At 41.5% G+C, this 27,564-nt stretch overlaps 1 protein-coding gene across 2 annotated transcripts in view; it reads right to left on the reverse strand.

The window, feature by feature from the left end:
- Positions 1–777: 777 nt before the first annotated feature.
- LOC135111501 (uncharacterized) overlaps positions 778–27,564 on the reverse strand; it is a 60,806-nt gene continuing 34,019 nt past the window's right edge. The window contains exons 8-17 of one of the 2 annotated variants that reach the window (XM_064024835.1): positions 26,689–26,788; positions 13,451–13,545; positions 12,801–12,956; positions 11,157–12,685; positions 10,745–10,874; positions 9,592–9,799; positions 9,130–9,284; positions 6,673–6,775; positions 6,085–6,273; positions 778–1,777 (exon numbers count right to left, since the gene is read on the reverse strand). In XM_064024835.1, the coding sequence (XP_063880905.1) occupies positions 1,386–1,777; positions 6,085–6,273; positions 6,673–6,775; positions 9,130–9,284; positions 9,592–9,799; positions 10,745–10,874; positions 11,157–12,685; positions 12,801–12,956; positions 13,451–13,545; positions 26,689–26,788 (3,057 nt within the window). In that variant the 3' untranslated portion in view covers positions 778–1,385. The remainder of the gene's footprint in view (positions 1,778–6,084; positions 6,274–6,672; positions 6,776–9,129; positions 9,285–9,591; positions 9,800–10,744; positions 10,875–11,156; positions 12,686–12,800; positions 12,957–13,450; positions 13,546–26,688; positions 26,789–27,564) is intronic. The other variant, XM_064024836.1, reaches the window with a different exon arrangement.

Raw genomic sequence — 27,564 nt, forward strand, 5'->3', positions numbered from 1 at the left:
TTCTGAGATGCTTTTCGGGCCACGTCCTCGAGGTGACGGTCGAAGAGCAGCCGCAAGTCCACCTCCACACCAAGGATGTTTACGCTGTCCTGTAGAGGGATGTTGTTGTCTCCCATCTTCAGCCTTCCACGCACCTCATGCGCGTCCTCATGAGAGTGGGATACCTCTCTCTCTCTCTCTCTCATGGTAAATCTCTCTCATGGTAAAGGAACCACAATACCACCAAATTTGTAACTTTTGTATTTACTTAGTTGTGCTTTAAGGGAAGAAAAGCTATGCTTGTGCTGTCCCGTCTTCATATCTTTTAATATCCAACTGAGTCTAGAATCCATGTATACTATTTGCATTTACTGTCTTCTTATTCAGACTTCCATTCATTTATACTTCTGCGTGGGAAACTATACTTTTTTGACGTCTCTTCAACAAGCACCCTTCTTCAGTCTCTTTCCATGTGCTCTAGTATCTGGTGTTCCAGTGTCTCAATATGTACCTGTTTCCATATATATGTAAGTACATTGTGTTTTTCTGGCAACAGCTATAATTTTAAAAATTTGTGTCCTCTACATGACATTTATTTACACTAAATTTCATTCTCAAATCATATTGTATTATAGTATTCTGCAGATCCTCAGTCTTTGAGGTATGTGTGTGCATCTTGACTGTCCTCGTTGAAGGTAATGTTAGCCTGGTGTACAAGTATTATGTAGCTCTTGTTTGTGTGGCTTTTAAAGTTAAAAAGTTAAACATTACAAGAAGGTGGAAAAGAAAAAAAATAGGTTAAATTCTGTTGCCCATAATATTTATTAGTATAAAGCCAAAATGATGATAATTCTTTCATGTATGATAAAACCAAAATTATAATAATTATTTCATGAATGAGAGCAATACTTAACATTTTCAGGTGTGTACTTCTACCTCTCTCTGTTCATCCCTTCCTGTCCAAACATTCACTTATCCTAGGTGGAGTATTTGGCCTTAACTAATACCTCTGTTGAATATTAGCCATAACTGGTTATAATTAAATGAAAAAAAAAAAAAAAAAAAAAAAAAAAAAAAAAAAAAAAAAAAAAAAAAACTAATATTAATTTGGCTTTGGCAATTCAAAGGTAATTCTATACCTTCAACTAAATAACATGATGAAATGAAACATTACAGCTTAACAACCTTCAATTAGAAGATAAGAAAACATAATTGTACTCTTTATTTTCCATTTAAAATTTCAATGGAAAAAAGAAATTCTACAAACTACTAAAAAATTCTTAATTACCTCCAAATACACCCATATTCACTACCAACTTAGTCCTTACATTATTTGCTTCAAGAAATTTAATTTAATTTGATCTTTACTGAACAGAGCCTGACGCTAATATTCATTCATATGCTAGTCAATTCTGCTGCCTGTCTAATGCAGCCTGACGACCCCTAGGATGTCCATGCAGTCTGCCACCCTTGTATGTTCCTTGGAAGGCTCCCCTCCTCTTGCTGCCTCTTCTTGGGGCTTTGCCTTGTCTTGGTTTGCCATTCCATTTCTGAGATGCACACTCCCTTTGAACAGTCAGTGGTAAGGGAAGTTTACCATAACTTCTATCAGGTGCCATAACCATTTCCATGCTGCCTACACCAATACCTCTATTCATTAGGTGGTATGTGAAATGCTGGCTAAATGGAAGGCCCAGGCGGAGGGCAGTTTTGAGGATCACGATGAACTGCTCCACCACTCCCACAATCCCTAGAGCTTCTACACACTCCCAGGCTGCCTCAAGATGACCTGGCAAATCTGAGGATAAACAGACTGAAAATTAACTGCACTGTGAGAATGTCAGACAGAAGTGTAGTCTGGTGAATGCTAATTAATGACAAAGAATGGAATGTATCTGCTGCTGTTTGCATGACTGGCTGTCCATGACAAAGTGCTAAGTGCCAACTGATCTAGAATTGGCGTAATAGTGTAATCACTTCTATAATTATCCACTATCCTTAAAATGACAGAAATATGAGCATAGGTGCTTAGTTCATGCTGCTAATATTCTTTGATCATATATGTGTTTACACACCTTCAATGTTAACTTGATCACTTGGAATAAGAGCATGAACTAGTGCATGGGATGAAGAGTGTATATATATATATATATATATATATATATATATATATATATATATATATATATATATATACACACACACACACACACACACACACACACAGGGTGTAACACGAGTTTGGAAATACTGAAAGAGGTGAAAGAACATATAATTCAAAGTAGAAAATATTCTATACACATATGCATTTTAAGGCTTTGTTTACCTGTCAGAGGAGTTGAAAATGTATGGGACTTGCTGGTGTGCTGTGTATAGCTATGAAATGAAGTACAGATGCTTGCACTGTCTCAGTCTTGGAGGTACCACTTGGTCAAAATTACAAATGGTTTAATCTTATTTTTTGCAAGCTGTAGAATATTACAGTATCTTATAACAAGACAAATGGTATTAAAAAGCATGTAATTTACCGATAAGCATTACACGACAACATTATTGAAGTGATCAAAAGTACTCCTGTAAAATGCTATGTGGCATCATCACTCAGTTGTTTTCAAGGTTGCTCGGACTCACTCACCCCCCTCCTCCCTCACTTCGATCATGCCATGTAGCATTTTACAGGAGTATTATTAATCATCGCAACAATGTTGTCATGTATTGCTTATCGATAAATTACAAGCTTTTTAATACCATTTATCTTGTTATAAGATACTGTAATATTCCACAACCTGCAAAAAATAAGATTAAACCATTCGTAATTTGATCAAGTGGCACCTCCCAGGCAATGACAATGCAACAGTGTGTGTGTCATCTCATAGAGCACACCCACGAGTCCCGTATATTTTCAACTCCTCTGACGGGTAAACAAAGCCTTAAAATGCATATGTGTATAGAACATTTTCTTTTTAGAATTACATGCTTTCACCTCTTTCAGTATTTGCAGAAACTCATGTTATACCCTGTGCATATATATATATATATATATATATATATATATATATATATATATATATATATATATATATATATATATATATATATATATATATATATATATAGTGTGTGTGTGTGTGTGTGTGTGTGTGTGTAAAATGGTAAATGATGTCTTTCATGACGATTTGCTCAACCCTTTCCTTCCAGCAATCGTATATATACGATTGCAAAAATGCATCTGTAGCAACGGCGATCATACCTGTAATCAAGAATTTTCGCGCTTCAATTTTGAGCTCCAAGTGCGGTTTCTCGAGTCAGATGGTGTGAGTGGAAATGTCTGGCATGTTTCCACATGTAGTGTTGTCACTAGCTCTGGAAATTTAGCGGTAACTAAGCTATTTTCCCTTTCTCGGGGCAACACTTGGCAACCCCAGTGACTCGCTGGGTGGAAAGCACCATGATAAGTGCGAAGAGACATCCTGATAAGAGCAAAGGATCTCAGATCATAACTCACCATGGAGCAGGACAGAACATATGTATTTAGCAGTGCTTCTGAGTTTGAAGACAGTGACAGTGAATATTTAGAAGAAACTGAAGAAAGCGAAGACATTAGTGACGACTCAGAAAATGATTAACAGGATCCACCTGTTTTATCAGAACAGAGAGATGATACCTATCATTCTTTCATGTTAATTTTTTCATTATCTTCGATTTTATAATAAAATGGTAGAAGGTGTGTGTGTGTGTGTGTGTGTGTGTGTGTGTGTGTGTGTGTGTGTGTGTGTGTGTGTGTGTGTGTGTGTGTGTGTGTGTGTGTGTGTGTGTGTGTGTGTGTGTGTGTGTGTGTGTGTGTGTGTGTGTGTGTGTGTGTGTGTGTGTGTGTGTGTGTGTGTGTGTGTGTGTGTGTGTGTGTGTGTGTGTGTGTGTGTGTGTGTGTGTGTGTGTGTGTGTGTGTGTGTGTGTGTGTGTGTGTGTGTGTGTGTGTGTGTGTGTGTGTGTGTGTGTGTGTGTGTGTGTGTGTGTGTGTGTGTGTGTGTGTGTGTGTGTGTGTGTGTGTGTGTGTGTGTGTGTGTGTGTGTGTGTGTGTGTGTGTGTGTGTGTGTGTGTGTGTGTGTGTGTGTGTGTGTGTGTGTGTGTGTGTGTGTGTGTGTGTGTGTGTGTGTGTGTGTGTGTGTGTGTGTGTGTGTGTGTGTGTGTGTGTGTGTGTGTGTGTGTGTGTGTGTGTGTGTGTGTGTGTGTGTGTGTGTGTGTGTGTGTGTGTGTGTGTGTGTGTGTGTGTGTGTGTGTGTGTGTGTGTGTGTGTGTGTGTGTGTGTGTGTGTGTGTGTGTGTGTGTGTGTGTGTGTGTGTGTGTGTGTGTGTGTGTGTGTGTGTGTGTGTGTGTGTGTGTGTGTGTGTGTGTGTGTGTGTGTGTGTGTGTGTGTGTGTGTGTGTGTGTGTGTGTGTGTGTGTGTGTGTGTGTGTGTGTGTGTGTGTGTGTGTGTGTGTGTGTGTGTGTGTGTGTGTGTGTGTGTGTGTGTGTGTGTGTGTGTGTGTGTGTGTGTGTGTGTGTGTGTGTGTGTGTGTGTGTGTGTGTGTGTGTGTGTGTGTGTGTGTGTGTGTGTGTGTGTGTGTGTGTGTGTGCGTGTGTGTGTGTGTGTGCGTGCGTGCGCGTGCGTGCGTGCGTGCGTGCGTGCGTGCGTGCGCGCGCGCGCGCGCGCGCGCGCGCGCGCGGTGTCATCGCTCTCCAGGCTGTTTCTGGATGACGGATCACACAGCGGGAAGAGGAGGAATCCTTGATAAGGCATAAACTGAACTTTCAGAGGTCACATCGAGCTACAAAGTACATCATTGTATTCAGAATAACAAAGAGAAAATAGTTATTAGTATTCAAACAATTTTCTGACAATTTCTAGGTTTACCATTTTTAGCCGTCATACAAAACGGAAAAATAATTTAAGCGCCGGAAGGAAAGGGTTAAGATTAGCAGCTTTGAGTTCTGTGCTCAAATCATGGCAACCTGGCCATGCATGGAGGACAACATAGTTCTGGCTGAGATTCTAAATGGATGGAAGCTCTGTTTAATTTGGTGTTATCTACACTGATATACTCTTTTAATATTAGAAGTGATACTATCTGGACAATATAATCTTCAAGAGCAGTGGAAAATTTATGCAAAAACTACCAACTATGAACCTTTTGTAGAGGAATCATGTAAGTACACATTACAATACAGTCCATGACCTAATCACCATTCAGGCAAATATATGCCTCCCTCCTTTTCCAGCAGAGTTTTAAACACTAGAAATGGCACAATGGAAAGGTGAGAATGTATGCTATAACAAAGCTCAGATTAAGCAGGCTTCTTAATTTTGTTTAAGTATTGCCTGTGGCTTGGACTTAACTGTACTACAAGTTTCCTATCTTTATCTGTTCATAAAACTTTCACTGCTGGTAACTATACTCATATAATGAAGTATCCAAAGAATCAGTATCACATCTGATAAAGACAGTATCTGTGTTGACAATGAAGAGCTCAAACAAAGCCTCCAGCCAATCGGTCATAGCAGGAGCTATGTTGCCCTTCATAACTAGCTGGGTTATCCCATGTGGAGTCTGGGATTGTTGTGTGGTATCCTGGCTGAAGGAGTGCATGGAGAAGTGAGTTTAGAATGAATGAACCTCTCCAAGATTCAAGTGAGGAATGTTTACTATAGGCTCTTTGTTTAGTATGCTTGGATTTCATGTAAAGAGAAAGTTGCATGAAGGTACAGTGGTGTTTGCATGTTTCAGATCCATACAATATAAGCAGTACCACTATACTTTCTCTTTGCCTTGATTGAGAAGAACTCATAGCTGAAGACCTAATTCTTCTCCAAACCTTTGAACATTTAATACAATAAATTATTAACTTTAAAACTCCTACATGACCTCCATCCACAATAACATGCAAGCCTAAATACCTGAGACACCTTACCTTGTCAAGTAAGGTTATCCAAAACTAATGTTATCTGCATATTGGTTGAAAGGACACACTTATGGTAAATTTAAGTTTTGGGGGAACATAATTTGTGTAAACTGAATGCTGCTTCAAGAATAAAAACAAGCTTAAATATAATGTGTGGTGTTTACTGACCAAGTAAGTCATGGTAGTTGTGAAGCATCATGGTGTCACTGTAGTAGTAGATGACCAGGGAGGCGAGGATCTTCCCAGTGTACCACAGACTGACCTTGCTCTTCCCTGACTGGCGCATCACATCCAGCACCTCACACAACAGCTGCAGCCGTGCCCTCACGTCCTCCACACCCCCAGACCAGGAAGTTTCTGGATCACAAAACAATACATTTATACCAATATTTTTGTGGACTGCTAACAGAGTTTCTAGCTACAAAGAACTTAGTGTGTGTGTGTGTGTGTGTGTGTATATATATATATATATATATATATATATATATATATATATATATATATATATATATATATATATATATATATATATATATATATATATATATATATATATATATATATACACTCCACTATTATGAACTCTTTATCAGCTTAAACATTCTTGACTTCTAAGCAGAATTCATACACAAAATACAAACACTTCACTGCAAATCACTTACTACAAAAAATAGTAGTTACAATATTCCATTATAAAGACAACATATATCACAGTTCTTGTCTTTTTGTAAATGGCCAGATTTTAAGAAGTCTCACCTTCCAAAATGTCAATGAAGAGACTGTAGTTCTTCATGTGGTACAGCACCCAAAGGGCCTTCACTGCCAGCTGCTGCTCTGAACAGCCCTTCTCCCTTGACACCTGTCAGCACAACTCACCAATAACTCACTCATTTTGATTATACAACAAGCAGAAACAACTGAATAATAACATGCATTAACTCCTATGTTATGAGTAACCAAGTATCCTACTTAGGATTTTTCTTCAAATATACGAGCATCTACAGTCAGCGACACTTGCAATTAAAACTCCTGCCAACATGAGCATCACATTGCACAAGCTGGCAACTTGCCCCTTCTCAGTCTGAAAAAATCTGCTGGGATAAAATAACTACATGGCAAATTAGGTTAGCCCCTCATGTGTTTTTGAAAGCATAGAGTAACAGATTCCATGTTTAACATCGACATAAAGGAAAGTTATCTTTTGTGACTGGTCCTTGCTTTGGCTAACAAAACAGTTGTGTTTGTTTGAAACAAAATGTTCTCCTGAGGTGGTGTGATACCTGGAAAATATACAAGCCACAGTTACACAGTACGAGTGTTAGTTTCACTAGAATGGTGAAATGAAATTAAAAATATGCTGCTGCAGTGATCATCTATAAAGGCATGATTTTTCGTGCCTAGAGTTTTGAATTCAGACGTCTCGTTTTCCTCTCAGATGTTCTGGAGATGTATGGCAACTAAATCATGAGAGAAACAAGTGATTCTCTCCCGGGATAGAGGTCTCAGTCATGATTTTTGGAGCTATGGAGGAAGTGTCTGGCAACTCATGTGACACGCTGCTTTTCCACCACAAATGCCACAATACGGTAGCTTTGAGATCTTTGTGTGTGTGTGTGTGTGATTAATAATAATAATAATAATAATAATAATAATAATAATAATAATAATAATAATAATAATAATAATAATAATAATAATATTATTATTATTATTATTATTATTACTCTCTTTTATCAGCTTTCTTGTGTGCTTTTTTCCTTCTTGTCTTCTTTTTCCTACCCATCTTGTACTTTCATGCCTTTCTATTTATTCATGTTGCTCTTGCTCTTGTAGCCACATACACACAAGTTGCCCTTTAACACATCTTGTTTTCCTTGAAATACAGTTCTTCTGGTTTTTCAAACCAACTATTGTAAACATTCATCTCTCTGTCTCTCTCTCTCTCTCTCTCTCTCTCTCTCTCTCTCTCTCTCTCTCTCTCTCTCTCTCTCTCTCTCTCTCTCTCTCTCTCTCAGATATCATCTTTCTTACTGTAAATATGGGGAAAAGTTAAAGGTGGTGGTCATGGTCAGAGGGAAAAAGACAAGAAAGACATAAGGAGAACAGATAATGAATGGGTCAGTGAGGGTTCACACATCAGCAAAGAAACAGAGACACAGACACAGAGAGATTGTCTAGACAGTTCTTTATTTCTTTATTATTTATGATTTTTTAGTATTTATTCTTATTTTTCATGTACTTGTGAGGGGAGGGAGGGAGGGAGGCTATGGTAGGGAGGGGGAGAAGAAAGAAATGAAATAGCAAGGTGATAAACAATGGGAGAGAGAGAGAGAGAGAGAGAGAGAGAGAGAGAGAGAGAGAGAGAGAGAGAGAGAGAGAGAGAGAGAGAGAGAGAGAGACCAATGTATGGAATAGTAGCCATTTGAAAAAAAAAAAAAAACAGGAGGAACTGTATTTCAAGCAAAACAAGATGTGTTAGAAGGGCAACTTGTGTGTATGTGGTTACAACAGCAAAAGCAATATAAATAAACCTCCCTTCACCATTAACATCTCCCCACTGCATGAGCCTTCCTGCAGCACAGTGTCACCATGCCCAGAAATCCTTTTTTCATTTTCCGACCATTGATTTTGCCTCAGCTCACATACAGAAAATACAAGTTTATTTTCATTATCTCTGTTACTAAAATATCATGCTGGAATAAGCAGAAATGTAATATCTTCTAATATTGAAAACTATTTAACCCAGTGTGTGGAGACCTTCAAGTTACAATACACCTTGTTGTTTGAAGGTTAACTATTGCCAGTGAAAAGACTGAGTGCATTTGTGAGAAAATGGAGCAATGAAGGACAAGAAGATGTGCCTCACCACAAACATGGTGGTGGGGTGCCCCCAATTTTTTTTTTTTTTTTTTTTAGTTGTTTTGCTGTAAGCTGAGGATGTACCTTTAACCGTCTCTTGATACCATATAAGATGTCAAACACTTTGGGGCGCACCACCACATTTACGGTGAGGCACATCCTCGTGTCCTTCAACGTTCTATTTCTTCACCAACGAACTCAAGTCTTTCATACACATAATTCATACTGCCTATGTTCACTAAACATCAAACAAAATAGTTCATATAGCATAATATGAAGATTGGATTCTGCATCTCTTGTTCCTCTAAATAACATAAACACAAGCCTGTATATGGTTAGTACTGGTGAGCATACCAAGCTATTGAAGAAAGATAGCCTCTGATGGTGGAGGGTGAGGATGGTCAGCTCTGCTTCACTGAAAATCTTCTGCTGCACACACTCCATCATGACCAATATTCCTAATGCTCCCATCACCTCCCTCATCTCTGGACTTGGTACACCACTCCTGCCTACCAGAACACCATTTCAAACACTACCTTTAGAGCTCTGGAATCCCTTTTGCCAGGATGTATCAGAAGAGAACTAAACTAATGCAGTTTAATTTTTAAGAGACATTTCTGTGGTTTAAAAAATTAGATTTCCAGTTGCAACAAAATTCATGGGATGATATTGCATGAACTGACTTAATTTTCTGAAATTATGAAAAATGTTGCTAGCATTGCTCCATGCAGCATATTAGAGAACTTCTTAATAATTGCTATTAACCATGATAGAAATCAATAGAACAGAAGAGGTGGAGTTGTGTGAGAAGCCTACTTGTCTTGCAAGTCTTCATGATGGAACTGAATTTGGTGCCTGAGGAGTAGATGTTGCTGCAGTCAGTCAAGGCAGCAGCCAGCTCTGCCACCCTCTCCCTTTTTTCTAGTACATTTTCCAAAGCAGCAATTTCATGAAGCAATAACATAGAAGGTCCTGAGTCATTCCTTTCATCATCTAGCTCAACATATTCATTTCTCAAACTTATCTGTCAATTTGTAAAATTGTTAATAAAGGGGGGATCTCCAACTGTACAAGAATAATATCACAATTTCACAATGTAATTTAAAATTTACCTATGAAATTTTGAAAGCAAACTCATGGTCTGGAGAGAAAAAAAAAAAAAAGTGATGAACAAGTTATAATGCATTAGCTTGGCTGAGCAAACTCAAATGACACAAAAAACTGTATTTTGGATTGGAAGTAGGAGTACCAATATATCCACCACAGATAGCATGAGAAATAGTTCCTAGAAAGCATCTGGAAAAAGGAGTTCCCCACTGTGAACTGTAAATATACTTACACAAGTTACATTTCTCACAGCATGTTAGCAGTGTTAATTTCAATCAATGCACTGTGGTACTGAAATAGTCATGACAGAGGTAGCAATACAATAGATCAAAGTTGTAAACTACTGAGCCAATCATTCACTTTCACTGTGAACAATGCATGGAGAGTTCTCTAAGGAGTTTTGAGTATAGGACATGCACTATATTAAATGTCGAATATGGTACTGCACATAATGTTATTACTGTTATGATTACAGGAATCAATGTATACAAGATGGGGGATGGATTCCAAAACTACCGTGTGTGTCTTTACTAAGGCTGAGCTTGCATAACTTGGCTCCTGATGAATTTTGTTATTTTTAGTCTACAAGTCTTGCATGTCATGTTTGATGTGATTGCTCATACCACAAAAGCGTATCTGACTGAATATTCTGCAGCTTTCACTATTTATGAATTACTACACCACTACATATTATTTACCACTTGGCTGTGCTCTCTCAGTGACTATATGAAGTTTGTCGTCATGAATTGTACATGTGAAGATCCATTATATATTGTGTTATAAGCATAAATAAATCAACTTAAAGGAAATACAAATGAAGGTTGAGAATAAAGTGGAGAAAAGCTTGTTATACATCACTTACTCTGGAGGAGGGACGTGATGGTGGGCTGCTGCAGACATATGGGTCAGAGAACCCTGAGGAGGAAGGCGAGGAACCCAAGGTGGAGGAGGATCTCATGTGATCCAATTGTCCATCTTTCTCCAATAAAAACCTTAGAATATACAAACAATTATGTTATATGTTTGACAATCAATAATCATCTACTTTATGCTCAGGTGTATTTTTTTCCAAGCACCCTCTTCCTCATCTTTGAAGTGTTCTATACTGTACTTGGCAATACTGTCCCATCATGTCTGACACCTTGCTGAGAGAGAGAGAGAGAGAGAGAGAGAGAGAGAGAGAGAGAGAGAGAGAGAGAGAGAGAGAGAGAGAGAGAGAGAGAGAGAGAGAGAGAGAGAGAGAGAGAGAGAGACTAACTTCCTTCAGTACTTACCAATGTTTCTGCTGCATGTTGAAAAGTCTGCCAGGCCACCCAGAAAACTTTTCAGAATTTATATCCTTCTCAAAGACCTGGTGAACCTGGCAGGAGGTTATGGGCCGCTGATGACTGAGTCTTCTTTCATCTTGCTGACTGCTTACCTGTAGATTTTGCACTGGAGCAGATGTATGTGAGAATATTTTCAAAACCTTTTCAGCTACTTGAGGAAATTTAAGAGGAGCAACTCTGTCATGATTAACTTCTACACCAGAGGAAGATGCTTCATCACCTGGTGGGAGGTGGTTCATCCCCAAATCCTCCAGATTTGATACCTCCCGCTCCCTTAAATCTTGGTTACAAGAAATTTTTGGGAGAATGAAATTGTCCCTCTTGATAATGTAAAACCGAGGTATTTCTTCTGGCTTCTGTGGTATACTGCTATTTTTCAAAGGTCCAAATTTTGTATGTGTCTTGGAGACCATTTCATTAAAACCACCGGAATCCTTGCATGATGATTTAGAATAAGTTTTTTGACTGTGAGAGTGGTGTGACTGTGCTGAATGAAAGCCACAGGAACCTGATGACTTGGCTAACTTTCTCATCACCTTACTGTTTGCTGGACTTTTCTCTTTGCTATCTGTCTTAGTGTGACTGATGATAGGTGAAATATTTGTTGAATCTGGACTCATTAAAGAACTGCCCAAATCATGTGAACAATTTTTGCCTCTCGTAACTGTAAAAGCTTTGTTTTGTGTTCTGAGGTTACAAGGAAACTCTCTGGCGGGCATCTGGTGGTTATAATCTATTGTCAGTGGCTGATGTTGTTGCACTTTTTGAGCAACTGCACATTCTTCCTGTGGACCCAGTTTGGTTACCAACTTAACATCTTCAAGACAGTGACTACTGACCAACTCTGATCTAACTGAATGAGACAGAGATCTGGGGCTTGGTGACATTGGCAGCTCACTCTGTCCACACAAGGTTGGTACATAATCACCCCTCAAATCTTGGGCACACCCTCTGTCAGCTACAATATTTTCCACAAGGCCAGATGTCTCACTAGTGCTCATTTCCTGATGGAAGACTACAAACCCTGGGGGTGGAGTATGGTTTTGCAACTCTCCTTGACTGCAGCTGCTGGAGCTGTTGCTACTTAAATAATCACTGATAGTACTGTCACTGTTACTGTGGATGCCAATGCTGTTGTTATTGGTAATGCTGGAGCTATTCTCTTTCTGAATGAAGGAGGAATTACACTGGTAAGGTTCAATATGTTCCTCTATCAGTATGGCTGAATCATCAAAAAGTGGCCTCAAATTGATGCCAAACCTCTTGCAATGCTGAATGATTTGGGATTTCATGTGCTGAGATGAAGGAGTGCAGGCATTTATAAGGCAGCTCAGTGAGTTCTCCAGTGGCCTCAACACCTTCTCAGGCAGCTGGCACACAAAACTGCACAAAGGCTGCAGTATGGCAGGACCCTTTGTGATGCCCTCTTTTAGCAGCCACTTCAAAATATTAATTTCTGGTGTCATAAAGTTCATCTGGAAATTCAAACATAAGCATCACATCTTATGCCAAGCTGTACACCAATTTGTAAAATTTATGATTTTTCTTCTTTTGAACAGGTTAATCAAATTTTAAGATATACTAACTTACCTGCACCAGTAAAAGGTTCATAGTCATAGGTAGATCATGGATGTCCATCATGTGAGAGAGCAAAAGGCTCCAGCTACTTGCAGCCAAGGGAACACACAACTCACAAACCAGCTCACCAAGCTCCTGTAGTTCTGCTACAAGAGCTTGTACACTTTCCTGTCTCAAAGAAAAAGTTTTGTATTTTTTACACACAAGGAAGCTAACAAGATCTTAGGTGAAAACAAATTTCATGGGAAAAAGACTGTCCATTACTCAAATGATGATGATTAAAAGTCAATGAAATTCTCAAGATATCTTTACATACTTTTTAATTTTGAAAGCCAGCATGGAGGATATGGGAAAACAAGCAATATTTATCAGTGAAAGCACTAAAAGAGATATAAAAGTTCAGACATGACTACTGTAATTAGTAGCATGGAGACTTAGGAAGAGAGAGCAAGCAGGTGGTGTATCTCAGCTGAAGTCAAGAGGAAGATATATATGAGTTCATAAAAAGGAAGAGAGAGAGAGAGAGAGAGAGAGAGAGAGAGAGAGAGAGAGAGAGAGAGAGAGAGAGAGAGAGAGAGAGAGAGAGAGAGAGAGAGAGAGAGAGAGAGAGAGAGAAAATTACTTACAGCCACAGGTGTGTGAAACAATTTTTTTTCACTCACCCTATTAGTGGGAATGAGAGCTGTCAATATGGAACAGCTCTTGGCTCGCAGCCGACGCACCTGACCCAACACTTTGAAACTGTCTTGAAGCTTGCCTGTTGACAGCCATGCATGATGCAATAGGATTGAGAATCAATTCCATACACTAATACAATTTAAACCACCTCACAAGAGAATATAGAGCAAATCAGTGCTACTGCAGTATGCACACTAGAAAGTAAATTGTCCTTATGATCACACACTACAAGCATTTTAGAAATAGTTTAAATGATAAAACAAAACACCTGCAGTCATTATAACTCAATGCATATCTGTAATAATTGGAATACTAGCAGCTTAGTTGTGTAGTCCAGAAATAACACATATCAAATCAAAGGAAGTCAGGGCAAGTCTATCCTGATACTTGTTTCCTTGCAGCCCCTCAAGATGGAGGTGATGGCTCTAGTCTATGCTAGCTCTTGTATATACATGACATCCTGGCACCTTTTGGTCATCTACATCACTTGAGTTTTCTCACTTCCAAACATGCTGCAATATTCTGTAGCATTTTATTCTCATAACCTTTAAAGAATACATTGAACATTAGTCACTCAAGCATTCACAACTACTCTTCCAGCCTTTTTAAGGTTAAAGGTCACTAATGAGTGACAGTGAAGGAATAATCCAAACATTTAAAACTACCTAGCATATGCATGATGGGCAGCCCAGGGCCCCTCTTCAGCCATGTGAAGCCAGAATCAGTCTAGCCTGTGGCTGTCAGCAAGAAGACCTATTGACTCACTCAAATCCCACCCTCCACCCCATCCATACAGGGGTGATGTCTGACAGTGAAACAGACTTAATTCTGACGTGAAAGGTTTGAATGCACAGCTACAGAATAGCAGGTGCCAAAGCTTCCTGATAATGAAAAAATAGTTACCAGCAATACATAAAATACTCTATACTGTCCTAGATAAAACCAACTCACTGTGTGTGTGTATTTACCTAGACGTATGATACGGGGTTCGAGCAAGGCTCATAGTGTCCTGTCTCCATATCTATATTCATATATTTATCCAGCATTTCCTTAAATTTCTGCACATTAGGTGCTATAACAACCTCTTCATTTAGAAAATTACAGATATCCACAGTTCTATGTGGAAAACTGTACACTTCTTGATGTCCCTCAAACAATGACTCTTCTTGATCTTCTTTGAATGTCCTCTCATCCATCCAGCTTCATCTTATTTCAGCAACACCAGGTCCTGCTCATCTATCTTCTCAGTGCAGTTAACTATTTTATACATCATTATTAAATCTCCTCTTTCTCTTCAAATTTGCAAAGTTGGCAGTCCCATTTTCTTCAACCTCTCTTTGTATATTAGGTCTTTCAGCTCCAGTACCATCCTTATAGCTGCCCTATGAATTCTTTCCAACTTCTTTATATCTTTCTTCGTATGTGGAGAATACACCACTGCTGCATATTCCAGCTTGGAATGTAGCATAGTGGCTATAAATTTTTCATCAGTCTAATCCACGTAATGAAATGCCACCCTAATATTTGTTAACGTCCTGTACATCGAGCCAACTATTTCACTTACATGCTGTTCTGGGATCAGATTATCTTGCAAAACCACTCAAAGGTCTTTCTCCTCCTTGCTCTTCATTATTACTTCCTCCCCCATTTTATAGTCCCATGCAGGTCTTCTTTTACTTTTTCTCAATTCCATCACATGGCATTTCTTAGCATTGAATTCCAGTTTCCACTTCTTGTTCCACCCATAAATCTTATCGATATCTCTTTGCAACTCCTTACAATCAACATGGCTCTTTATCACTCTTAACAATTTTGCATCAGCACACAGATTAATATAACTGGTCAAACCCTCCTGCATATAACTGATGTATATTTGGAACATAATGGGTGCTAACAATGACCCTTGTGGTACTCCACTTGTTATATTATTCCAACTTGAACAGGTGTCCCTGATAACAGTTCTCATTTTTCTATCCTTTAAGTAGTCTCATCCATTTTAGCATTATCCCTCTTAGTCCTCCTATATGTTCCATCTTCCACAAAAGTCTTTTATGTGGAACTTTATCAAAAGCTTTTTTGATGTCCAAGTACACTGCATCTACCCACCCATCTCTGTTTTGTACTTCATCTATTACTCTTGCATAGAACCTTTGTAAATTTGTCACACATGACCATCCTTTTCTGGAACCAAATTGGCTATTTGTTATTACTTTGTTCTCTTCCAAATATTTCACCCACTTTTCCTTGATCACTATTTCACAGATCTTGCCCACAACACTAGTTAGTGACACTGGTCTATAATCTAGTGACTCAGTCCTTTTTCCTCCTTTGTGTATTGGCACTATATTTGCTCTCTTCCACTCCCTTGGTACTCTTCCCTCTATCAGTGAGCTGTTAATCACATCCCAAACTGACTCCACCACTTGTTCTCTACATTTCTTTAATGTCCAACCTGACACTCCATCAGGCCCCATTGCTTTCCTGACATCTGATTTCTCTAACAATCTGCCAATTTCATGTTTTTGCACCAAGACTTCCCATAACCCTCCCTACCACACTTCCTTGTTTGGTTCTGTAAAATTCGCTTCCACAGTGAACAAAGACCTGAAACTCTCATAATTTCATTCATCTCTTCCACTGTTTGATATATCCTTTCTCCCTTTACTATCTTGTCAATGGTCTCTCTGTTTGTCATCTTTCCACTGATATATCTATAAAAAAGCTTGGGCTGTTCTTTACATTTCTTTACCACATCCTTTTCAAATTGTTTCTCCTCCTCTTGTCTTATTCTAACATACTCATTCCTTGCCTCCTTATACTACTCTCTATTATTTTAATTTCTTTGTTTCTTCCAAGCTATATCCTTTCTCTTCTTAGCTTCTGCACATCTGGCATTATAGTAAATATCTTTGCTCCTCCTTACTTTATATACATCTGAGCAACCTCATTGTACTTCTTCAGGAATGTTTCATATTTCTCTTGCACTGTCTTGCCTTCCTTAAGTCTCTTCCAATCAATACTCCCAAAGAATTTTCTTAATTCTGTTAAATTTGTCTTTGCGTGATTTAGTCTCCCATTTTTATAATCTTCCTTACATGGTAGAATCTTGCAGTACCACTTATAACACTACATGGTAACTTTTTCCCATTGGGCTTAAATATTTAATGGTTGGTCAGGGCTCCGTTTTTTTTGCGAATACCAGGTCTAGCATAGATGGTTCCTCCTCCCCTCTGTATCTTGTAAATTCCTCCACCCATTCGTCCACTGTATTCACCATGGCTAACAGTAGCATTTCTTCACTCCACAGTCCAGCATTTCCATTAACTTCCATCTCCTCCCAGCTTACATTTTTGCAGTTAAAGTCTCCTACTAGTAGTATTTTACTGTCCTTCCTTATCATGTTGTCTAGGCACTTCAACACTTCCTTTTGCTTTCCCTTGTTTCTCCAGCTTCCATGTATTAGTCTTCAGTGACACATATGTTAATATGATCCTCCTCCTTTCTCTCCTTCTGGTCCTGATTGTTATACCTATGACCTCCACCATGCCATCTCCATATTGCACTTCTTCCACATATCTATCATCTTGAACCATTATCAGTACTTCTCCTTTTCCCTTTCTATCTCTCCTCCAATAATTATATCACTCTTCCTTAAAGTTTAAGTGGACTTCCTCTTTTAACTCTGTCTTGGTTAGGCACAACATATCTGGTCTATTTTCCTTTAGGTAATCTCTCACTTCCAGTACACCTGAAAGTAACCCGTCTATATTTGTATACATTGCTCTTAATGTACTACCCCTCCCCATCACTTGTAATTTCTCTGTCTGTTGCTGTGGTTCTTTCATTTCTTGTTCCCTTTCCCGAATATACCATTTCCTTAGTCTCATACCTAGTACCCTCCGATAAAATTTCCTCTTCTTGGTCTCTGTTCTTCTCTCGTTTTTTCCCTTAGCTTCATTTCTCAGATCCCTCTCTTCTTCCCTTTCTTCCAAGTTCATATCTCTATTTTACCCAAATATTCTTGTATTCTGAACTTTCAGCCAGCTTCCTGGTTCTCACTAGGATCTCTTCTACTGCAACTTGGGATCTCATTCTCACTTTTAATGGTCTTTTACCTCCCTCACTATATTTTCCAAATTCTTTATGCTTCTTCCACTTCTTGTTCCAGCCCCTGTTTCCCATCTTGGACCATTGTAATAATTTTCCTTACCAACTCCTCTTCTCTCTCTCTCTCTCTCTCTCTTTACTGGGTTTATCTTCTCTTGCAGTCCGAAAAAGACCATGCATTTCTTCTTACCCACTGCGTCTCTCTCCAAAACCTTTTCTTTATTTACCTGAATTACTGTGTCCTTGGTCTTTTCCTGCATTTGTTTTTTAATCACCTCTGTGAAGCTAACTTTTTCATCCTCATGTTCTTTCTTCCAGGCATTTCTCAGTTCCTCCAGTTTGGCTTCACATACCACCCCTTCCACTTTTCCTGTACTATCCTCCATCTTTTCTTGTAGCCCCTGGAGAGTTACTTCATATCCATTACACTTAATCTTAAGTATCCTATTTTCTCTTTCTAGCTCCTCCATTGCCTCTTTCATCTCATTGTTTATCTTTAAAGCACTCTCACATTCACTATACTTCTTTCTCAATTCCCTTTTTTCCATAATAATCTTGTCCCACTTTTCCAGAATGCCAGAGATCAGTTCCCTCATGCACCTTATTTCTTTCTCTACGCTGATTTTCCTCCTCATATTTCCTTTCTCTTCTCTGAATCCTGAAAAATCCCTTTCTCTACTTGCTTCCACCAATTGTCTCAACCCCACAGGTTTTTCAATAAAATGCGCCTTCTGCCTCACCTCCTCACTCAGTTTGTTTACAAACACATCACGACTGGTGGTGCCACCTAGATCTTCCTTTCCTTCCATTTCTTTTAATCTCAAAATACTCCTTTATGTATTAAGTTTGGAGATAGGACACTCTGTAGCCCCCCCACCACTGTATATACATTACTAGGTCTCGTTGTTTTGTCCAGAGCCAGTAGTGTGTGTCTTCAGGAGCTCTAGCACAGGTGTCCAAACAGCTGCCCAGTGCGTGCGTGCGCATGTATTTACTATAGTTGTAGTTTACAGGGCCTAAGATATGCTTGTGTGGTCCTGTCTCCATATCTACACTTGTCCAGTCTTTCCTTAAAGTGCACACTCGATACCAATACTACATTCTCACTTGGTTTGTGCTATACCTCTATATTTTTGTGGGAAACTGTTTCTTTGTTATTCAGGCATCTTCCTTTTCTTAGTTTTCTGCTGTGGCCTTGTGTGTATCTGGTATTTTCTACTTTTTTTAGCAATAGTTTATCATTATCAATTTCTTCCACTCCATTCCATAATTCATATATCAGTATTAAATCTTCCCTTTCTCTTGTTTGTTCCAATGTTGGCAGATTAATTTCCTTTAACCTGTCTTCACGTTAATTCTTCCAGTTCTGGAACTACCTTTGTTGCCATCCTTTGTATCCTTTCTAGTTTTTTTACATGATTCTTCTTGTGGGGTGTGTATTTACCTAGTAGTATAGTACAGGGCATGAGCCAAAGCTCATTTTTTTCCTGTCTTCATAACCATATTTATCCAGTTTCTGTTTAAATATGTGTACACTGTTTGCCACAACCACCTCTTCCTTTAAATTATTCCAGATTTCAATAGTTCAATACAGGAAGCTGTATTTCTTGATGTTGTTCAAACATCCATCTTCTTTATTTTCTTCCCAAGCCCCTTCGTCCATCTCTCTCCCCCCTCTATCTGCGGTACCAAGTAATTTCTGTCTATTTTTTCTATGTCGTTTACTAATTTGTACATTGTTATCAGGTCTCCTCTTTCTCTTTTCTCTTGTAGTGTTGAAAATCCCATCTCCAAGTCTTTCTTCATAGCTTAAGTCTTTCAATTCTGGTACCATCTTTGTTGCTATCATCTGTCTTCTTTCCAGTTTCCACACATCTTTTTTTCTATGTGGAGCCAAAACTACTGCTGCGCATTCCAATTCAAGTCATATTGTGCTTGTTATAATTTTCTTCACCATTTACCTAAACAGAATTACAAACACAATCCCCAGCCCCTTCACAAAGCTGCCACACCTGGACTAGCTTCCCTGAACCACCACCTATGTGGACTCAATGCAGGGCTCAAATATGGGTGTACAGGGTCCCTTGTGACTCTTACACCCTTTTTCCAACAGTCGTAATGCCAGGTCACACTAATTTGTGGTTGTTGATCTGTTTTACTAACCTACAGACAGGGGAAATACTCTAACAGCACTTAACACCCACAGCTGTGAAAGAATAAACAACCATGTCTAGAAAAAACAGTTACAACACACAGTAACATGTATATGGTCAAGGTATAATACCTCATTGGGCATCTGCCCTCCATAACAGTTCTCATGCTGTCCAACAGTGTTATAGCCTCAAGACAAGTAGCGTCATTTAATGCCTGCTGGATGGCAGGCCTTGTCAGGACCTGAGAAGGGAGTAAAGTTCACTATGCAGCTAATTACTTAGGTCCTCTGGCTGAAATGCCTCAGCCAGAGACAGCATTTAAGATACAAGTTCACTAATGAGAGGCACAAGAAACTACTACAAACGAGTGCCCAAGAGCCCACAGGAGGGTCATTCACCGCTCCCTGTGCACAAAACTTGGCCCACGCACACACGCAGCTGAGGAATCACTTCCCTGGGTAGAGTGCGTGGTATACACAACTACCCTTACTGGCAGACTACCATGGAGGCTCCTAGTTTATATAAGTAAACTGGGGCATACGGCTGGTAATGAATCACTTATCCTCTTAAGGCAACTGACCCAACTAACTGTTATCCAGTCTTAGTCTCCATCAAATATTAGAGTATGTCTCAGTACATCTACTCTAAGTGCTGGGTAGTGACTGTCTGGGAAAGCACACCCAACACTCTCCCATTCTGCTACTGGAGGAGGGGGGGGGACAACACACATACATATGGACACCCCCCACACTACTCCCAGCATAGTCTTTACTTCAATAAAACACTTTACTTCCAAAAACTCTATTGATTAAAATAGGGGAGCTAGATGAACACTAATTACTTCACTGTTAAGGGCAACTCTTCTACTAAATACTGAATGAAATTCAGATTGAATGAACAAGGGAAGTAAGGAAATTTACTTGGAGAACATGAGTGATTGCGCGGACAAACCTCTTAGGAGTTTTAGGCTGAGTACATACATACATACATGATCAGGAAGCATCTCTCTCTCTCTCTCTCTCTCTCTCTCTCTCTCTCTCTCTCTCTCTCTCTCTCTCTCTCTCTCTTTTTTTTATTTATACAAATCTACATGATATGTGTTTACAGAGTTGTTGTACATATGCTTTACATATTTCATACAACAATTTAGGCTAAAGAAGTCACTGTTAATGCCTTCTATCTGAAAGCCTCTCTCTGTTTGTCTGTTGCAACCACACATTCACTGCAGTCTTGAACTGCTGCCTGGTCCAGCCCTCAACATTTGGCTGCACTGTAACAAACTCGTTCCACCAGCCAATGTATGTGTTCAGAAACTGTCTTTGATGGTGCCATGTTCTGCACCTGGGCTGGTGCAGCTCCCCAGGGGCACGTGTGACAGCTCTGGTGGTGACTTCGGCCTGTCGGGCAGGCTGCCGGAGAGCCTGTAGGTGTGGCACCCGTTGCTGTTGCACCTTGAACATGACGGTGAGGCCCGCCATGTCTCGTCGGTGCTGGAGGGTGTGCAGTGCAGGCTGAAGGCCGAGCTCACTGTTCCTGATGAGTCTCGCCGCTCGGTCCTGCACCTTGTCCAGGAGAGCTAGGTGCTTGTTTGCCGCGCCGCCCCAGGCCAGGCACTCGTACTCCAAGGAGGAGCGGACCTGCGCCTTGTAGAGTAACTCCAGTCCCTTGGCGTCAAGGAGGTAGGAGATTCTCCTCAGGGATGCCAGCTTCCCTGAGGCCTCTCTGGCGAGTCGCTCCACGTGGGTTCTGAAGGTCAACTTACGGTCGTAAGTGACCCCCAGCACCTCCACCTCATCCCGCGGCGTCAGTGTCTCCCCGTTGAAGGTGAGGCGCGGGGCTCTACCTGTCCTGTTGATAGTGAGCTGCTGGGTTTTGTGAGCGGCAAACTTTACTTGCCACTTCCTTCCCCAGGCTGCAATGCGGCTCAGGGTGGCGTTGATGTCGTGGTTGGCTGCAGCTTCCTCCTCCAGTCCGTAGCTGTGGGATAGTGTTATGTCATCTGCAAACGCCTTCGCGGTAGGAACGAGGTGCATCAGATCATTGACATACACATTCCACAGCAAAGGGCCGAGGCAGCTCCCTTGAGGAACACCTGCCCTTATGGGCTGTGGATTTGATTCCCGCCCATTGATGATTACTTTGAGATGTCTGTCTCTCAAGTAATTCTCAGAGCTGGAGGAGAGCCCCGTCCACGCCTATAGCACGGAGCTTTGTGGTGAGGGCTGCGTGCCACACTTTGTCGAACGCCCCCTCGATGTCAAGAGCCACGACAGCCGTGGTCTTCCCTTGGTCCAAGGCCCCACTCCACTCCGTTGAGAGGAGCAGGTGCAGGTCTGCCGCCAACCTCCCCTGCCTGAACCCAAACTGTCTGTTGCTCAGCAGGTGGTGCCTCTCGAGGTGCCGCGTGACTCTCAAGGCCACAACAGTTTCCAGCACTTTGCTCAGCACAGGCAGCAGGGACACGGGTCTGTAGTTTTTTGCCTCTGTCTTTGCATTTTTCTTGTGCAGAGGCACCACACTACTCCCCTTCCACATTTCAGGCCATGTGGCGTTGCTGAGGCAGTGGTTAAAGAGTGAAGCGAGTGGGCGCGCCAGCTCCGCAGCACACTGTCGGAGTACGCGGGGACTAATGTCCTGTGGCGCCACCGCTTTTTTCTCGTCCAAGTTTGCGAGTATCACTTTCACTTCCTCTTCATTTGTGTTCACTGTCTCTAGTGTTTCTTTCACGATTTGAGGGAGTAGCGGAGATGGTCTTTCAGGGTCGGGGATGCACATTTTTTCGGCGAAGTGCTTGGCCAGGAGGTCCGCTTTGTCACGAGCAGTGTGGGCAATGCTGCCGTCAGCCCGGTGGAGTGCAGGGATGGAAGTGCCCCGCGACTCACCCTGCTGGTCCTTGACAAGGCTCCACCACTGTTTACAACCAACCTGGCCTCCTCTTAGCTTACTCTTGAGGTTAGCTTTCCACTGCTCCACTGCCCATGTTTGCATGGTATTCATGTGTATTGTTGCCTCTCGGTGCCTTAACCTGTTCCTGGCAGTGGGGTGTCTCTTAAGAGCACGCCAGGCTCAGTGCTTGGCATCAGAGGCAGTGCGACACGCAGGGCCAAACCAGGGCTGGTCTGATGCCTTGGTTTTGTGGTCCGAGTGCGGCACCCAGCGGGCCAGCAGGGCGTGGAGCAGCTGGGTGAGCCGCCTCACCTGCTGGTTAGCGTCGCCATGCAGCACGTCTCCCCAGTCTGTGGTCTTCAGGGCGGCACGGAGGGCATCCCAGTCGGCGGCCTCCCACCTCCAGAGGGTGCGGGTAAAGCTCTCCTCTCATGGTGTCCTGAATTGTATCCTGGTGAGGACAGCCACGTGGTCTGAGGTGCCCACAAAGTCGAGTGGATAACACTGTACTGTGTGGGGAGGGAGGTCCGTCACTACTGGGTCCAGGGATGACCCAGACCTGTGCGTGGGGAAGGTGACATAATTATGCATGTCGTGCACAACCAGTAGGGAGTTAAAAGCGTCTCTCACCGTGTGCTGGTTCAGGTCGCCAATCACTACTACACTGTCACACTGACTGGCCGTCATGAAAGTGTCTAAGTTTTCTGACAGGTAGTCTAGCAACACTGTTCCCTGCGATGGAGGCCGATAGCAGCCCACACACAACAGACCTTTCCCGTTACTGTCCGTTATTTTTAATGCCAGGAGCTCAAGTTCCCCGGGCACGGGCGTGGGAGGCTCTACCACCTGAGCGCTGACCGTCTCTTTATAGCAGAAGGCCACACCCCCGCCTTGTGTAGAGCGGTCTTTCCTTACCCAGGCCGAATGCCCTTTAACTCGGGCGTAATTATCTGGCACCTTGGAATCGAGAAAGGTCTCACACACGAACACTAAATCTACATTATTCTTAATGATAACACTGTGAGTGAGCTCACCAATGTTCGTATGGAAGCCTCTCACGTTGGCTGACACTATCTTAAGTTCACTATTGGGCGGCTTGTGACATCGCTGGATAGTATTGGGGAGCTGCTCCATACTGGAAGCCATAGGGGTGAGAGGCAAGGGGCCAGGGGAATCGGGAAGCTGGCGGCACTATAGGGGTTACCGGTCGGGGCTCGGCCAGCCTCTGGCGTGAAGCAGGCTGCTGAAGCTGCCAAGCAACGTTTCTCAGCGCGAGTAACGTTTCCTGGCCACTCTGCTTCACTGCCTGCACCAGCTCCTGTTGCCTCTCGTCGGCAGCCCTCGCACAGCAGTCCAAGGCTGAGTGGAAGCGCCCTCGGCAGTATTCACACACCTTCTTATGGCGCTGCTCTGGCGTGTGATGTGGACTGCTGCTCTGAGGACGCCTGGACTGGTAATGTTGCTCCAATCCCTGCCGAGGTAGTGGTGCTGCCTCTCTCTCCGAGAGGGCGTTCTGTCTCGTTGCTGGCCTTTTCTTTCTTTTGAGCGGTCATTGGTGCCCTCCTGTCTGTCTGTCCTCCGTCGAGCTGTTGCCACTCGTCTGTGTCTCTCGACGAATACCACCAGTTGGTGGCGTCGGCTGCCCGGGCTGAGAGAAGGATGTGGGAGGAGCGACTGACAGCGCTTGACCTCTTCCCTCCGATGATACGAGCGCGGGGTGATGTGAGGATGGGAGAGGAGTGAAGGACAGCGCCTCACCTCGTTCCTCAGCTGATTCGAGCGAGGAGTGATGTGAGGAAGGGGGTAGGGGCCGTTTGGGGGGTGATCCTCCTTGTCCTTGCCCCTCTGCTGCTTCAGGCGCCGGGTCAGGTGATGAAGAGCGAGGGGTGTTGGTCGGTGGGGGGAACAGAGACGTATTTTCCAGGGTGTCCGCGGAGACGGTGGATACAACCTCACTCAGAATTTTGTGAGGTCTGGCTGAACAAGCCACTGACCTCTGCTGCAGGTCCTTGCTGGCGTGAGTGGCCAAGATGGTGTCCACTATGGATATGGCCTCCACTAGCACACACCTTTTCTCGGCAAGACCTGCAGTTATGGCTCTGTAGTTTGTCAGCTGACCTTTTGTCGTGGCCAGCTCACTGCGAACCTTTCTTAGCTGTTGTATCAGCTCCTCCTTTGTTAGGTTATCCAGGCCGTCCTCTTGCTGCTCCTCAACCAGATCCGCTGATGGTGTACGGGGAAGAGAGGAGGAGGAGGGAAGGGACGCTGTAGGTTCTTGTGAGTTTTCCACAAAAAATGTGACAGGATCAGTTATCCCCGCCAGGGCGCGGAGCTGACCTGTGTCGCCACACCTGTACTCTGTCGCGTCGCCCAGACAGTGGACGTGGCAGAGGTTGGGGCAGGCTTCTGTGGTGCACTGCTGATCGGTCGTCGGTGACGCCTTATGGCCACAGACTGTACACCAGTAACTTGGTCTGTACCCACAGAGACCTTTCGGTCTTTCTATGCGGCACTCAGAGCACTCCAACACCATTCTGTGGGTGTAGCGGAGTGGGCGTAGCGGGGCGGGCGCGTCGGGGAGAGGGGTGCGTGGGGCAGCTTCGTCAGCAGGATAATCCCTTAATGATTGTGGGTGCAGCTTGGTGGAATTCCCAAGAGATTTCAGCCCCCGGAGCCTAAGCAGGGTGAGGTCAGGTCGACTAGCTCCCTACCGTGAACACGCTAGTTGGCGTCTACCTTGCTGCACTTCTCACTGTCACTGTAATGTCACTGCACTGCACTGCACTGTTAACACTGCACTCACTCACTGTACATTTCACGATGTTGGTGCCTCCGGCAAAACAACAAGGCCTTGTAGAACACAGTAAACTCGACGTCCACATGCTGGCGATGTTGCGTTTCAGTGTGTCGCTGTTTCCACTTAAGTAACTTTTCTTTTCTTTCCACCAGTAAGTTTACAGGTTTTTAATATGGAAAAACACCCGTGTGTCGTGAATAGAATGAAGTTCGATATGATATATGGTTCTCACACTGCCAGAGCGACCTCGGACACGTCCTCTCCCGACGACCTCTCTCTCTCTCTCTCTCTCTCTCTCTCTCTCTCTCTCTCTCTCTCTCTCTCTCTCTCTCTCTCTCTCTCTCTCCTTTCATTATTCTTTTCTCATTCATTCTTACTATCATCTTCATTTTATATTGCACTTTCTTGTTGCACATAACAATAGTTAAATGCCACCCTAATGTTTGTTAACAAGCTGTATGTACAGCTGAATATTTTGTTAATGTGTCTTTCAGATAACAGTGTGTCCTGGATCACTACTCCCACATCTTTTTCTTCATTAATTTTTTTATTATTTCTCCTCCTATTTTGTAATTCTATGAAGGTCTCTTTACTTTTTCCCATTTCCAACATGTGGTATTTTCTGGCATTAAATTCTAGTTTCCATCTTTGACTCCTTGCATGTATCTTGTCAATATCTTTTTTTAACTCCTTGCAGTCATTATCCTTTATTATTTTCATTATTTTTGCATCATCAGCAAAAACATTTATATAACAATTTAGATCCTCTATCATATAATTTATATATAATTAAAACATAGTAGGTGCAAGCACAGATGCTTGCGGTACCCCACTTGTCACCTTGCACCAACTCGAATTAGTGTCTGATTATTGTTCTCATTTCTCTCCCTTGTTAATAACCATCCATCCATCTCAATGTTGCTCCCTTTAGTCCTCCCTCATTCTCTAACTTCCACAAAAGACTTTTGCAGGGAACTTTATCAAATGCTTTTTTTGAGATCCAGGTATACTGCATCAACCCATCCGTCCCTCTCTTGCACTCCATCTATTACTCTCATATAAAAGCTCAGTAGATATGTGACACAGGATCTCCCTTTCCTGAATCCAAATTGCTTTTCTGTAATCATCTTTTCATCTTCTAAATATTCCATCCATCTATCTTTAATCACTATTTCATAAAGCTTGCTTTCAATACTTGTTAGTGACACTGGTCTGTAATTGGTCTGTGTGTGTGTGTGTGTGTGTGTGTGTGTGTGAAAAAAATTGGTTCAGACATTACCTGTATCAATAAAGTAGCTGATAACTTGACAGGTGATGCGTGTGAAGAATACGTTGGGAGATGTTAGGGCTTGACTCAAGTGATTGTACACTTTCAACACCTTGAAGAAAAAAAAAAAAAAAAATATATATATATATATATATATATTAATTAAATTAAAATAAATAAATAAATAAATAAATAAATAAATAAATAAATAAATAAATAAAAAATAAGAAAATATTTGCATAAAGTTACTGCATCTTATTCATACATTAAATATAACCTGATGCTAATACTGTAAGTGATGCAGATGCAGTCAAGATAGTTTTTAGGTTACAACTTTTCTCCCAGCATAGAGGATCAATTTAAATAACAAGAATGAAGAAATTACTCATTGACAGGCTAGATATGCACATAATATTTGAAACATTGAGTGGTATAACATCTTGTGTGCCAATTATAAAAAATGGAGAAAAACGCTGTTAAAGTTCATATATTCCAAATGCCATATCTTTTCAACCAATAAAAATGTTCAGTTTCTAATTAATTTATTTATTTTTCAAATGTTGCTGAAAACATCTGCTTAGATATTAAATTAAGTCAATGGCATTTTGACAGAACAATATATTAAGTGTCTTTCTCCTCAATATATCTACTACAGTTACATGAACTTTTTTATCTGGAACTCTTGGCACCTGACACTCTCCGAAATCCAGAATTTTATGAATTTTGGAACATATCTTCCTCTGTAAACAGTATTTACCTTACTTATTTTCCCCGCTAACAATTCACATAAATATAAGTGGTATTCATTATTTTGTATTTCTCTCATCATTAGCTCTGTATTGCAACTTATCAGTTACCATAAATGTCACAGGTAACTTATTCTTTATG

Source organism: Scylla paramamosain, chromosome 22 (genome assembly GCF_035594125.1).
Source record: "Scylla paramamosain isolate STU-SP2022 chromosome 22, ASM3559412v1, whole genome shotgun sequence".
Lineage (NCBI taxonomy): Eukaryota > Metazoa > Arthropoda > Malacostraca > Decapoda > Portunidae > Scylla > Scylla paramamosain.